The following is a 12,073-nucleotide window of genomic DNA, read 5'->3' on the forward strand; positions in this document are numbered from 1 at the left end:
AAGGAAAGCATACCAAACGCCATCTTCACTATCCTAGTTACCTGCAACTCCACTTTCAAGTAGCTATGAACCTGCACTCCGAGGTCTCTTTGTTCAGCAACATTCCCTAGGACCTTACCATTAAATGGATAGGTCCTGCTAAGATTTGCTTTCCCAAAATGTACATTTATCTAAATTAAACTCCATCTGCCAATTCTCAGCCCATTGGCTCATTTGATCAAGATTCTGTTGTAATCTGAGACAACCTTCTTTGCTGTGCACTACACCTCCAATTTTGGTGTCATCTGCAAACTTACTGACTGAGTGGCTTTGAGGGGAACTTGCAGGTGGTGATGTTCCTATGTATTTGTTGCCCCTGTCCTTCTAGATGGAAATGGTCATGGATTTGGAAGGCTCTGTCTCAGGATCTTTGGTGAATGTCCACTGTACATCTTGCAGATGGTACACACTGCTGCTCCTGAGCATCAGTGGTGGACGGAATGGATGCTTGTGAATGTGGTGTCAATCAAACGGGGCTGGATGGTTAAGCTTCTTGAGTGTTGTTGGGGCTGCACCCATCCAAGCAAGTGGGGAGTATTCCATCACACTCCTGACTTGTGCCTTGTCGATGGTGGACAGGCTTTGGGGAGTCAGGAGGCTTGTTAATCGCTGCAGTATCCTTATCCTCTGACCTGCTCTTGTAGCCACTATGTTGATGTGGTGAGTCCAGGTGAATGATTTTGCCTGTCGGATTACCTACACTTCTCCTATTTGCTCTAAGATAAACACTAAGACAATGCCATTCACCCATAGATAGACCATAAGACATCCACCATTTCAAACCAGAGTTCCAGATCTCCACCACACATGCAATTCCTGATACTCCGAATGGCCTAGCCATAATTTTAAAGTTACACCTGTTACCAGAGGAAATATGTTTTCCCTCTCAATTATCTTAACACAACAGTCAGGTCACTCCTTAAACCATAAGATAGAGAAGCAGAATTAGGCCATTGAGCCCATCAAGTCTGCTATTCAATGAGATTATCACTAATCTGATAATCCTCTACTCCACTTCGTGCCTGTTCCCCTTGATACCCTTACTGATTAAATATCTGTCTACCTCAGCCTTGAATATACTGAATGTCCCATTCTCAGTAGCGTTCTGTGAGAAGAAATTCCTCATCTCGGTCTTAAATGTACAATTCTTTATTCCAAGATAATGCCCAGGAGGGGGAGAGACTCTCATTTGAGTCTGTTCCAGTTAGATCAGGGCTGACTCTATCTTCATTCCATGTGGCCACCTTTGCTTTGGTGCCCATGCAACAAGTGATCAGTCTCAGTTCTGAAATTTTCAATTGACATCCCCCATTTCAAACCAGAGTTCCAGATCTCCACCACACATGCAATTCCTGATACTCCGAATGGCCTAGCCATAATTTTAAAGTTACACCTGTTACCAGAGGAAATATGTTTTCCCTCTCAATTACCTTAACACAAGTCAGGTCACTCCTTAAGCTAGGCGAAAGTGAGGACTACAGATGCTGGAGATTAGAGTCAAGGTTAGAGTGGTGCCGGAAAAGCACAGCAGATCAGGCAGCATCCGAGGAGCAGGAAAATTGACGTTGGTTTTCCTGCTCCTCAGATGCTGCCTGACCTGTTGTGCATTTCCAGCACCACTCTAATCCTCACTCCTTCAGCTTCTGTACATAAGGAAGAAAACAAGCCAAGTCTCTGCAGCCTGAGCTCTAATCTGACCCTTTAGGTAACTAAAGTTAGGTGGATTGGCCATGCTAAATTGCCCATACTGTCCAGGGATGTGCAGACTAGGTGGGTTAACCATGGGAAATGCTGGGTGACAAGGATAGGGTGGATCTGTGTGGTCTGGGTGCGATGCTCTTCTGAGTGTCAATGTGGATTTGATGGGCCAGATGGCCTACTTCTGCACTGCAGAGATTATTTTATTCTACCTGAGAGTCCTCCTAGAGCAGGGTTTCCTAAAGTGAGGGTCAGCACCCCAAGCAGATATGATGGGCTGAATGTCCTCCTTCTGCACTGTTCAACTCCAGTGATACCAAAAGGTCGAAGGCATAAGTTCAGACCAAGTTACAACACTCCAACAGGTTCTCCTTTTCACTGAGGGGACACACCAAATCTCAAACCATGAAATAGGGTCATAGTGGACAAGGCTTTGGGAAGTACTGTTCGAGACCATGCGTTGCGAGAGATGGAATGAAACTTGCTCCAGTCCATCAGAGTTAGGAGCAACTGAGTCAGGATGAAATAAACACAAGTGAGACTGAAAATATTCAGCAAGTCAGAAAGCAACTGTGGAAAGAAGAACAGGGCTATTGTTGCAGATCATTGACCTGTCATCACAACTAGGCTTACCTTCATTTCCAACAACACTAAGTCAAAAACTGCTGGAGGAGTTCAGCAGGTCTGGCAGCATCTGCAGGGACAGAAAGCAGACCTAACGTTTCAAGTGCCACAAATCATGAGGAGCATGGATAGAGTAAATAGACAAGGTGTTTTCCCCAGGGTTGGGGAGTCCAGAACAACAGGGCATAGGTTTAGAGTGAGAGGGCAAAGATATAAAAGGGTCCTAAGGGGTACCTTTCTTATGCAGAAAGTGGTGCTCATATGGAACGAGCTGCCAGAGGAAGTGGAGGAGGCTGGTACAATTACAACATTTAGAAGGCATTTGGATGGGTACATGAATAGGAAGGGTTTAGAGGGATATGGGCCAAGTACTAATGAATGGGATGAGATTAATTTAGGATATCTGGTCGGTATGGACGGGTTGCACCAAAGGGTCTGTTTCCATGCTGTGTATCTCTGTGACCCTTCTTCACTGGTCACTGGAATGGAAACATCAACTCTGTTTCCTCCCCACAGATGCCGCCAGACCAGCTGAGTTTCTCCAGTAATTTCTGTCTTTGTCTCACTTCCAGTTGTGTTCATCAAAATGAATACCTCAATCAAAACCCACATCAACAACCAGGAAAGTGCACTTAAAAGCGCTTTGAAAGTAAAATTAATTATAGTATTTAAACCTCTATCCTTTTTTAATCAGTAATTCTTTTCATTCCTTGGAATCTTGAAGAGAACAGTGCACCCTTTACTGCCTGAGGAAATTTCCTCTGAATACAATATAATCCAGAAATTCTTTCTCAAAATTTCAGAGGGAGAGAAGGAAGCCCCTGCGTATTTTCCTGGTCAATCTAGGAATCCTGAAACTCAGGCTAAACTTCTGCTGTCATGGGTTCGAATTCCACCATGGTAGATGGTCCCTACCTGGTCTGGCCTGTATGTGACTCCGGACGCACAGTAACATGGCTGATTCTTTGCTGCCCTCTGGGCAATTAGCGATGGGCAATAAACCAGTGACATTCATTTCCCATGAACAAATGACGAAAATATGAGTGACTGATTTTTGAGAGTTAGGGCTTGGGTTACAAAAGGATAAATCCATTTAAAATACAGGTGGTGTAATGAATGGTGAACAGCCTTGAGAGAATCACTGGCCTATGATCCTGTGCCTACAATTCCACGTTGATAAATCATCAACTATCAATCTGTGCCACATTTCACAAGCTTCTTAAGTGCATCTTTGTTGCTTTTGCAACTATTATAAATGAGTCCCAAATTCATACAGCAGGCATAACACAAGCTAAATGCAATGCAGGACTACTTCATATAACCTTGATTCTCAATTATCCTCTCGAGCTTTTGATATTGTATTGTGACATTTCCACTTCCCATGTTCAGTCCCATTATTGCTTCCAAGGGAGAATTGCTGAGACACTGAAGAATTTATTGGTAGTTTTTAAGCATTTAATTAATATTCAATGTACATAAGAGGTCAGACCAGATAAACCACTTCTATCAAGCATTGCAAGGTTTTTATCTGATCACTGCCTGAGCTGCTGTTCATTTGCGGAGTGGTACTAGATAGCAGATAAAAGTCTTACTGTAATAGCTGGTGTTTTGAAGGGGCGTGTAACCCCGTGTGAATTGTGAGACCATTGGGTAATCAACCTGTTTATGTTATCTACACACCTTCCTAGGCCAACAAAACCTGGAGTGGGACTTGAAACTGGATCTTCTGCCCACTTAACAACATGCTCTTAACACATTGTTTAAAAGCTTCTAAACATATATCATTGTAGCTTACTAAGTGACTGTTGTACATTAACACAACCAGCAAATGATTCCATACAGTTTTAAAAGTCATTTTTAATATTTTAAACTAGGATACTCACAGTGGGGTTGAATGAGACCATGATTAAAATGCTTTCTTTTTGATAAGCTAATTTTAAACTGTATTAATAATCAGTCATGTCACAGCTGTACAAGACATTGGGAGGGTCACATCTGAACTGCTGCATACAATTCTCGTCACCCTGCTACAGGAAAGATGTTATAAAACTGAAAAGGGTGCAAAAAAGATTCGTAAGGATGTTACCAAGACTAGAAGGTTTGAGTTATAAGGAGTGGCTAGATAGGCTGGGACTTTTTTCCCTGAAGCATAGGAGACTGAGGTAATGACGTTAATAGAGGTTTATAAAATCATGACGGGGCAGATGAATAGCCAAGGTCTCTTCCCTAGGGTAGGGGAGTCGAAAACTAGAGGGCATGGGTTTGGTCGAGAAGGGAAAGATTTAAAAGGGAGCTGACAGGTGTAAATATCATAAACAATCTACTCATGTTGATGCTACGGTCAAGAAAGCACACAAATGCTTCTACCACCTCACAAGGCTAAGAACATTCGGCATATCCACAACGCCTCTTACTAATTTTTATAGATGCACCGTAGAAAGCACCCTATCTGGATGCATCACAGCTTGGTGCAGCAACTGCTCTGCCCAACAACGGAAGAAATTACAGAGAGCTGTGAACGCAGCCCAATCCATCACGAAAATCAACCTTTCTCCCATTGACTCCATTTGCACTTGGCAATGCCAATGCCTTGGAAAAGCAGGCAACATAAACAAGGACCCCTCCCACCCAGTAATACTCTCTTCCACCTTCTTCCGTCAGGCAGAAGATACATAAGTTGGAAAACATCAATATATTCAAGAATAGCTTCTTCCCCACTGTTATCAAACTTATGGATAGACTCCGCACAGAGTTGCTCTCTCTCTCTGCACCTTCTCTGGGACTGTAACCCCTGCCATAACTCTTGATTCACCTGTTATTTGGGAATCTGGCTAACGCAGTTTAGAATTATGAACCCACCTCCTTTCTGGAAATCAGAATTAGACAGAGTGGGCAGACATCCATCCCGCACACTTTGCCCAATGTCTGAACCAAGATGGAAACAACTAAATAGCAAAAGACACCAGAGCTAAACCCAGCCTTGCCTTTGCCCGATGTCCCATCCTGCACAATTCCAGCAGGAGCTCCAGGTTAGCAACCAGGAAGAGCAAACCCCCACGCCATTTCCCTTCTCAGTTCCCTTGAAGCACTGAAGACGAATGTTAATTCCCAAAGCAAGGAAAGGGGACCTGCATTTAGGTAGCGCTTTTCACTCCCCCAAGGACCTTACAAAGTATTTTACAGTCCCGTGCAGCGCTTGTGGAGAAACAGAGTCAAACGTTGTTACGCAAGGAAGCCCGGCAGGCAATTTGAGCACAGCAAGATCCCACAAACAGCTAGCAGATAATGACCCAACAACCTGTTTTACTGAAGCAGGGGCCTGAAATGTTAACTGTGTTTCGCCCTCTGGATCTGGGGTGTTTTCAGGTTTCAGATACCGACAGGATTTCACTTTGACATTGCTGCATCGGTAATAACCAGGACAGGCCAGGAATGCTGGCAAAGTTCCGCTGCTCTGCTTCCCAATGGTGCTGTGGGTCCACCCGAGAGTCCGGGCACAGGGCTCCGCAGATTCAAGTCTGATTCGAAAACCAGCACCTCTGACAGTGCTGTACTGCTTCTATACTGTATACAATCATACAGCACAAAAACAGACTCTTCAGTACAACCAGTCCACGCAGACCATTATCCCAAACTCAACTAGTCCCACCTGCCTGCTCCTGGCCCATATCCCTCCAAACCTGTCAGCCAAGATTTTGTGTCAAGATCAGAGTGGTGCTGGAAAAGCACAGCAGGTCAGGCAACATCCGAGGAGCAGGAAAATCGATGCTTTGGGCAAAAGCATTCCTGATGAAGGGGTTTTGCCTAAAATGTCGATTTTCCTGCTCCTCGGATGCTGCCTGACCTGCTGTGCTTTTCCAGCACCACTCTAATCTTGACTCTGATCTCCAGCATCTGCAGTCCTCACTTTCGTCTAGCCAAGATTTTGTGCTCAGCCATCTCATTGATTTCAGAGGCCAACGTGCTCCTCTCTCTGGGCCGAGAGATGGAGAGCTGATTTGAGAGAGAAGGAAATATAAAAAGAAAAATCCTAGGCAACGTTCCCAGTCACTAGCAGGAGACAGCTAAATCTTACTGTCACAGCTACATTCCTTATCGCTTGCCTTTAGACTTTTTCACAGTGTAGGCTGCCTGTGACAAAATGCCTCAGTATCATGAAAGAAGGCAGCAGTGGAGGATATCCATAAATACAGCCACTTCACAGGGAAAAAGGGTATGGGGTGAAACAATGACAATCACCCCTCACTTCATCCAACACCTAACCTTGGTACTGCAGAGTGGGGATAGAGACCAATCACTTTCACTCCTCACTCACCTACCCCCCACACCCACACATACACCAAAAGAATTATGAATACCAAGCAACAATTGTACCTGAAGGAAAATCAGTTGCTAAATTTTGGGGACTGTTGCAGGGTTTGGCAGCAGTGTCATTGGATTGATTTAATGTACTAAATCAAGATTAGCGTGGTGCTGGAAAAGCACAGCAGGTCAGGCAGCATCTGAGGAGCAGGAGAATCAATGTTTCGGGCAAAAGCCCTTCATGAGGAAATGATGAATGGCTTTTCCTGATTTCATCATTTCCTGATGAAGGCCTTTTGCCCGAAACATTGATCTTCCTGCTCCTCAGATGCTGCCTGACCTGCTGTGCTTTTCCAGCACCACTCTAATCTCCAGCATCTGCAGTACACACTTTCGCCTGCCTTAATGTTCTAAGCGCCGGGTTCAAATCTCACCCTTGCGGATGGCGAAATTTACAACTGATACAAAAAAAGTCTTGGAACTGTTCCGGGCTCTTGCGGTGCAGTGGTAGTGTCCCTACCTCTGAGCCCAGGAGTCCCACCTGCTCCAGAGGAATGTCGTAACATCTCTGAACAGTTTGATTAGGATTTTTAAAAACCCGGGAACTGTTCCGGGCTGTTTTGGTGCCGTGGTAGTGTCCCTACCTCTAAGCTAGGAGTCTTAGGGTCAAATTCCACCTGCTTCACAGAAATGTCACTGAACAGTTTGATTAGGGGGGTAAATGCTGGGAATGGTCCTGGGCCATTGAGGAACAGTGGTAGTGTCCCTGCCTCTGGACCAGGAGTAAAGTCCCATCTGCTGCAGAGATGGGTTCTGAACAGTGATGAGAAATATATTTGGGAACTGCCCCGGGCTCCAGTGATTGTAACTTTCACTGAAAGTCTTGCAGCTTACAAAACAGTGCAACGAGACACACAACTCAGAGCAGAGACACCTGAATCTGTTTATTTACAGACAGAATGACGATGGGGGTCCCGAGCCTTTGACAATATCAGTGAGGGTTAGAGCAACTCCGCGCATTTCCTTCCCCCAGGCTGTGTGCACAAAACCCAACACAGCGCCGAGATTTCAGCTCGAATACAGATTGCGTGCCGCAGTTATACTCACATCGATGAAGACTGGTACAGCCGTACTTGCGTGACTGCTGCTGGGGTTATTCTCGCTGTGTTTTCCTGCCTGCAGACACAGTGTGATCATTTCAGTACAAGCCATCATCTCTGGACCGACTGGAAAGGCAGCAGAAGGCAAAGCAGCCTTCAAAACTAAAAGCCACACGATCACTCTCTCCTTACTCAAACACCAGGGGCAGATGATTCGGTCCCCACCCCCTCCACGGTTAATCTTCCTCCCCCTTTTCTGCAAGGTATCAGGTTCAGTAACCTCTCCCTGGGAAGTGCAGCATGAAGAGTCAGCTGCCCATCACTGCTTCAGCTTCTCTCTCTCACTTCCCCACCCACCTCAAACACATTCAGCAGTCGAACTTTTACATGTGTCCACCCCACCCTCCCAGGCTGATTGGCTCTCCCTCTATAGTCTGCACACAGCTCCTGATGCCCAGAGCTCTGTGTTAGCTGCCAGTCACTGATCCCCTCAGCAGACTGGCTGCTGCTTCCGATCATGGAACTGATCAATCTCCTGCAAAGACATTTAAAGGGTGTGAGTTCCTCCTGATCGAGGGAATTAAACAGTAACAGCCAGACGCTGGAAAGACAAATGACAGATGGATTTAAAGGAGAAGCTAGATAAAGCAAATAAACATGCATACAGACATCTAGAACCAGGGGTCACAGTGCAAGGATCCAGAACCTGGGATCACAGTCTAAAGATCTAGAACCACAGGTCACAATGCAAGGATCTAGAACCTTGGATCACAGTGCAAGGATCTAGAACCAGGGACCACAGTGAGAGGATCTAGAACCAGGGTCACAGTGCGAGGATCTAGAACCAGGGATCACGGTCTAAGGATCTAGAATGAGGGGGTCACCATGTAAGAATCTAGAACCAGGGATCACAGTGTGAGGATCTAGAACCAGGGGGGGTCACAGTGCGAGGATCTAGAACCAGGGGGGTCACAGTGCAAGAATCTAGAACCAGGGGTCACAGTGCAAGAATCCAGAATCTGGGATCAGTCTAGGGATCCAGAACCAGGGGTCACAGTCGAGAATCTAGAACCAGTGGTGACAGTGCAGCGATCTAGAACCAGGGATCACAGTCTAAGGATCTAGAACGAGGGGTCACAGTGCAAAGACCTAGAACCAGGGATCACAGTCTAAGGATCTAGAACCAGGGATCACAGTGGACCAGGGACCAGGGTCTAGAACCGGGGTCACAATGCGAGGATCCAGAACCAGGGATTGCAGTCTAAGGATCTAGAATGAGGGGTCACCATGCAATTATTTAGAACCAGGGATCACAGTGCAAGGATCTAGAACTGGGGGTCACAGTGTGAGGATTTAGAACCAGGGGTCACAGTGCAAGAATCCAGAACCTCGGATCACAGTCTAGGGATCCAGAACAAGGGGTCACAGTTGAGAATCTACAAGCAGGGGTGACAGTGCAAGGTTCCAGAATCTGGGATTATAGTGCAAGGATCCAGAACCTGGGATCACAGTCTAAAGCATCAGATCCAAGGATCACTGTCCAAGGATCAAGAACCATAAGGGATAAACACAGGTAGGTGGGACTGGTTAGTTTGGGAACTTGGTCAGTATGAGCCAGTTGGAGAAAAGAGTCTGTTTCCGTGCTGTATGACTCTCTGACTCTATAACATAAAATCTAGGAGCAGGAGTAGGCTATTTAGCCCCTTGAGCCTGCTCCACCATTTCATACATTCATGATTAACTCATCTCAGTCTGAACTTCATTTTCCTGCCCACTCTTCATAATTCTTCATCCCATTTTAATTAAAACTCATCCATCTCCTCCTTAAATTTACTTACTATCCCAGCATCCACTGAGTTTGGGGCAGCGAATTCTAGATTCATATCCCTGTGAGAGAATTTCCCTTCATCTCAGTTTTAAATCTATTACACTTTATTCTTAAACTATAATCTCTTTTTCTAGATTGTCTCAGATGAGGACACATCCCTTCCATGTCTATTTTCATGCCATCCTCTTGTATGGGGCAATTAGATCTCCTCTCATTTTTCTAAACTCCAGAGTATAGGCCTAGACTGCTCAATCTCTCCTCTTAATAAAAGCCCTCATCTTTGGAATAAACCTCGTGAACCGTCTCTGAACTGCCTCTGATACAAACACATCCCTAAGGATAACAGGTAGGCCATTGAGTACAGAGATGAAGAGGAATTTCTTCAGCGAGACAGTGGCGAGCTTGTGGAATTCTCTGCCACAGGAAACTGTTGAGGCCAAGACATTGAAGGTTTTCAAGAAAGATGTAGATATAGTTCTTGGGGCTAAAGGAATCAAAGGATAAGAGTGAGAACTGAGTTGGATGATAGTATGGTCAATTGAATGGCCTACTCCTGCTCCTACTTTCTACGTTTCTGCAAGAGTAGAATATTTGGGCCATCGTGCTTACTCTGCCATTCGATACGATGCAATTGTGGCCTTGATGTTACTTTCCAGGATGAGCTTTATCTCCTTTGTATGTCGAGTCTACCCTCTCTTAACGATGTTCAATGGTCTTGCCTCTGCCACTCTAGGTAAGAAAATTCCAAATATTCACCATTACAGAGAAACAAATTCTCCTTATCTCCACCTTAAATAGAAACCCTTTATTTTTGAACATGAGGGTGAAAGGAACAGCAGGAAAGGTTGATAGTTTGAGGTGACATACAGTAGGAGCTGGAGATTAGACACCATCATTAGGCAGGTGGAGATAGTAAGGACTGCAGATGCTGGAAGTCTGAGTCGATAAAATGTGGAGCTGGAAAGGCACAGCATCGCAGGAGCAAGAGAATCGACATTTCGAGCATGAGGTCTTCATCAGGAATGTGTCTAACTGCCAAATGATGGTGTTTATAAAATGTGGAGCTGGAAGAGCACAGCAGGTCAGACAGCACCAGAGGAGCAGGAGAGTCGACTCTGATGAAGGGTCCTGACCCAAAACATTGACTCTCCTGCTCCTCTGATGCTGTCTGACCTGCTGTGCTCTTCCAGCTCCACATTTTATCAACACCATCATTAGGCAGTTAGACACATTCCTGATGAAGAGCTTATGCTCGAAACGTTGACTCTCCTACTCCTCGGATATTGCCTGACTGGCTGTGCTTTTCCAGCACCACACTTTTACACTCTGAGCCCTAGCATCTGTAGTCCTCACTTTCTCCTCGTTGGACTGAGTGGCCTGTTTCTGCAATAATTTCAATGTTAAAATGAGGGGGCAATATATTTGTCCCATTTATTTAGTCCCCATTTCCAGTTCTTTTTATTGTAAAATTCTATATCTCAGAATGAAAAAAAGGTCATCACAGTCCTAGCAGACTGCAGAGCTGCTCCTTTTGTCACAGAGAAATGATGGTGGTGGTTTTACTTGAAAGTTAACATGCCTCAGGTGAGGGAAGAAGTTGAGGAGAGTCCTTCACAATAAGCTCAGCTTTTGCAGGAATTAAACCCATGCTGTCAGTGTTAAAAAAAATCAAAATTGCTTAGAAAACACAGCATGTTTGGCAGCATTGAGGAGAGAAAGCAGAGTTAATATTTCAGGTCCAATGATTGTTCTTCAGGGCTATTCTGCATTACAAATCAGCCACAGAGCCAATGAGCTAAGCACAGTCTGAAAATGTTTCCTCCATATCCTTAGACTGTGACCCTTTGTTCTGGACTTTCCCCATCATCAGGAACATCCTCCTGTGAGATTACCCTGCCTGTTATAATTCTATAGGGTTCTGTGCAACCCTTCCTCATTCTTCTGAGCTCCAGTGAATATTATCCTAACCATTTCGACCTTTCCTCATGTGTCAATCCTGACATCCCAGGAATCAATCTGGTAACCCTTCACTGCATTCTCTCTATAGCAAGAAGGTGCTTCCTCAGATAAGGAGACCGAAACTGCACAATATATTGCAGGTGTGGTCTCACCAAGACCCCACGTAATTGCCACAGACATCCCTGCTCCTGTACGCGAATCCTCTCGCTATGAAGGCCAATGTACCACTTGCCTCCTTGACCTTCTGCTGCACCTCCATGCTTACCTTCAGACACTGGTGTACGAGGACTCCTACGTCTGATTGCACATTCCCATCTCTCTCAATTTGTAGTCATTCCAATAATAATCCACCTTCCTGTTTTTGATCTCAGAGTGGATAACTTCACATTTATTCACATTATACTGCATCTGCCATACATTCAACCTGTCCAAATCACACCACAGCATCTCTGCATCCTCCTCACAGCTCATCCTCCCATTCAGCTTTGTGTCATCCACAAATTCGGAGAAATTACATTTAGTT

At 45.1% G+C, this 12,073-nt stretch overlaps 1 protein-coding gene across 1 annotated transcript in view; it reads right to left on the reverse strand.

The window, feature by feature from the left end:
• The window catches only part of LOC122559921 (N-terminal EF-hand calcium-binding protein 1-like), a 148,061-nt gene extending 139,980 nt beyond the window's left edge, over positions 1–8,081 (reverse strand). The window contains exon 1 of the mRNA XM_043710029.2: positions 7,771–8,081. Coding sequence (XP_043565964.1) covers positions 7,771–7,878 — 108 coding nt within the window. The 5' untranslated portion in view covers positions 7,879–8,081. The remainder of the gene's footprint in view (positions 1–7,770) is intronic.
• Positions 8,082–12,073: the final 3,992 nt, after the last annotated feature.

The sequence above is a fragment of the Chiloscyllium plagiosum genome, unplaced genomic scaffold, assembly GCF_037043375.1.
Source record: "Chiloscyllium plagiosum isolate Xiang-an unplaced genomic scaffold, Cpla_swu_hap1 HiC_scaffold_15, whole genome shotgun sequence".
NCBI classification, from domain to species: Eukaryota; Metazoa; Chordata; class Chondrichthyes; order Orectolobiformes; family Hemiscylliidae; genus Chiloscyllium; species Chiloscyllium plagiosum.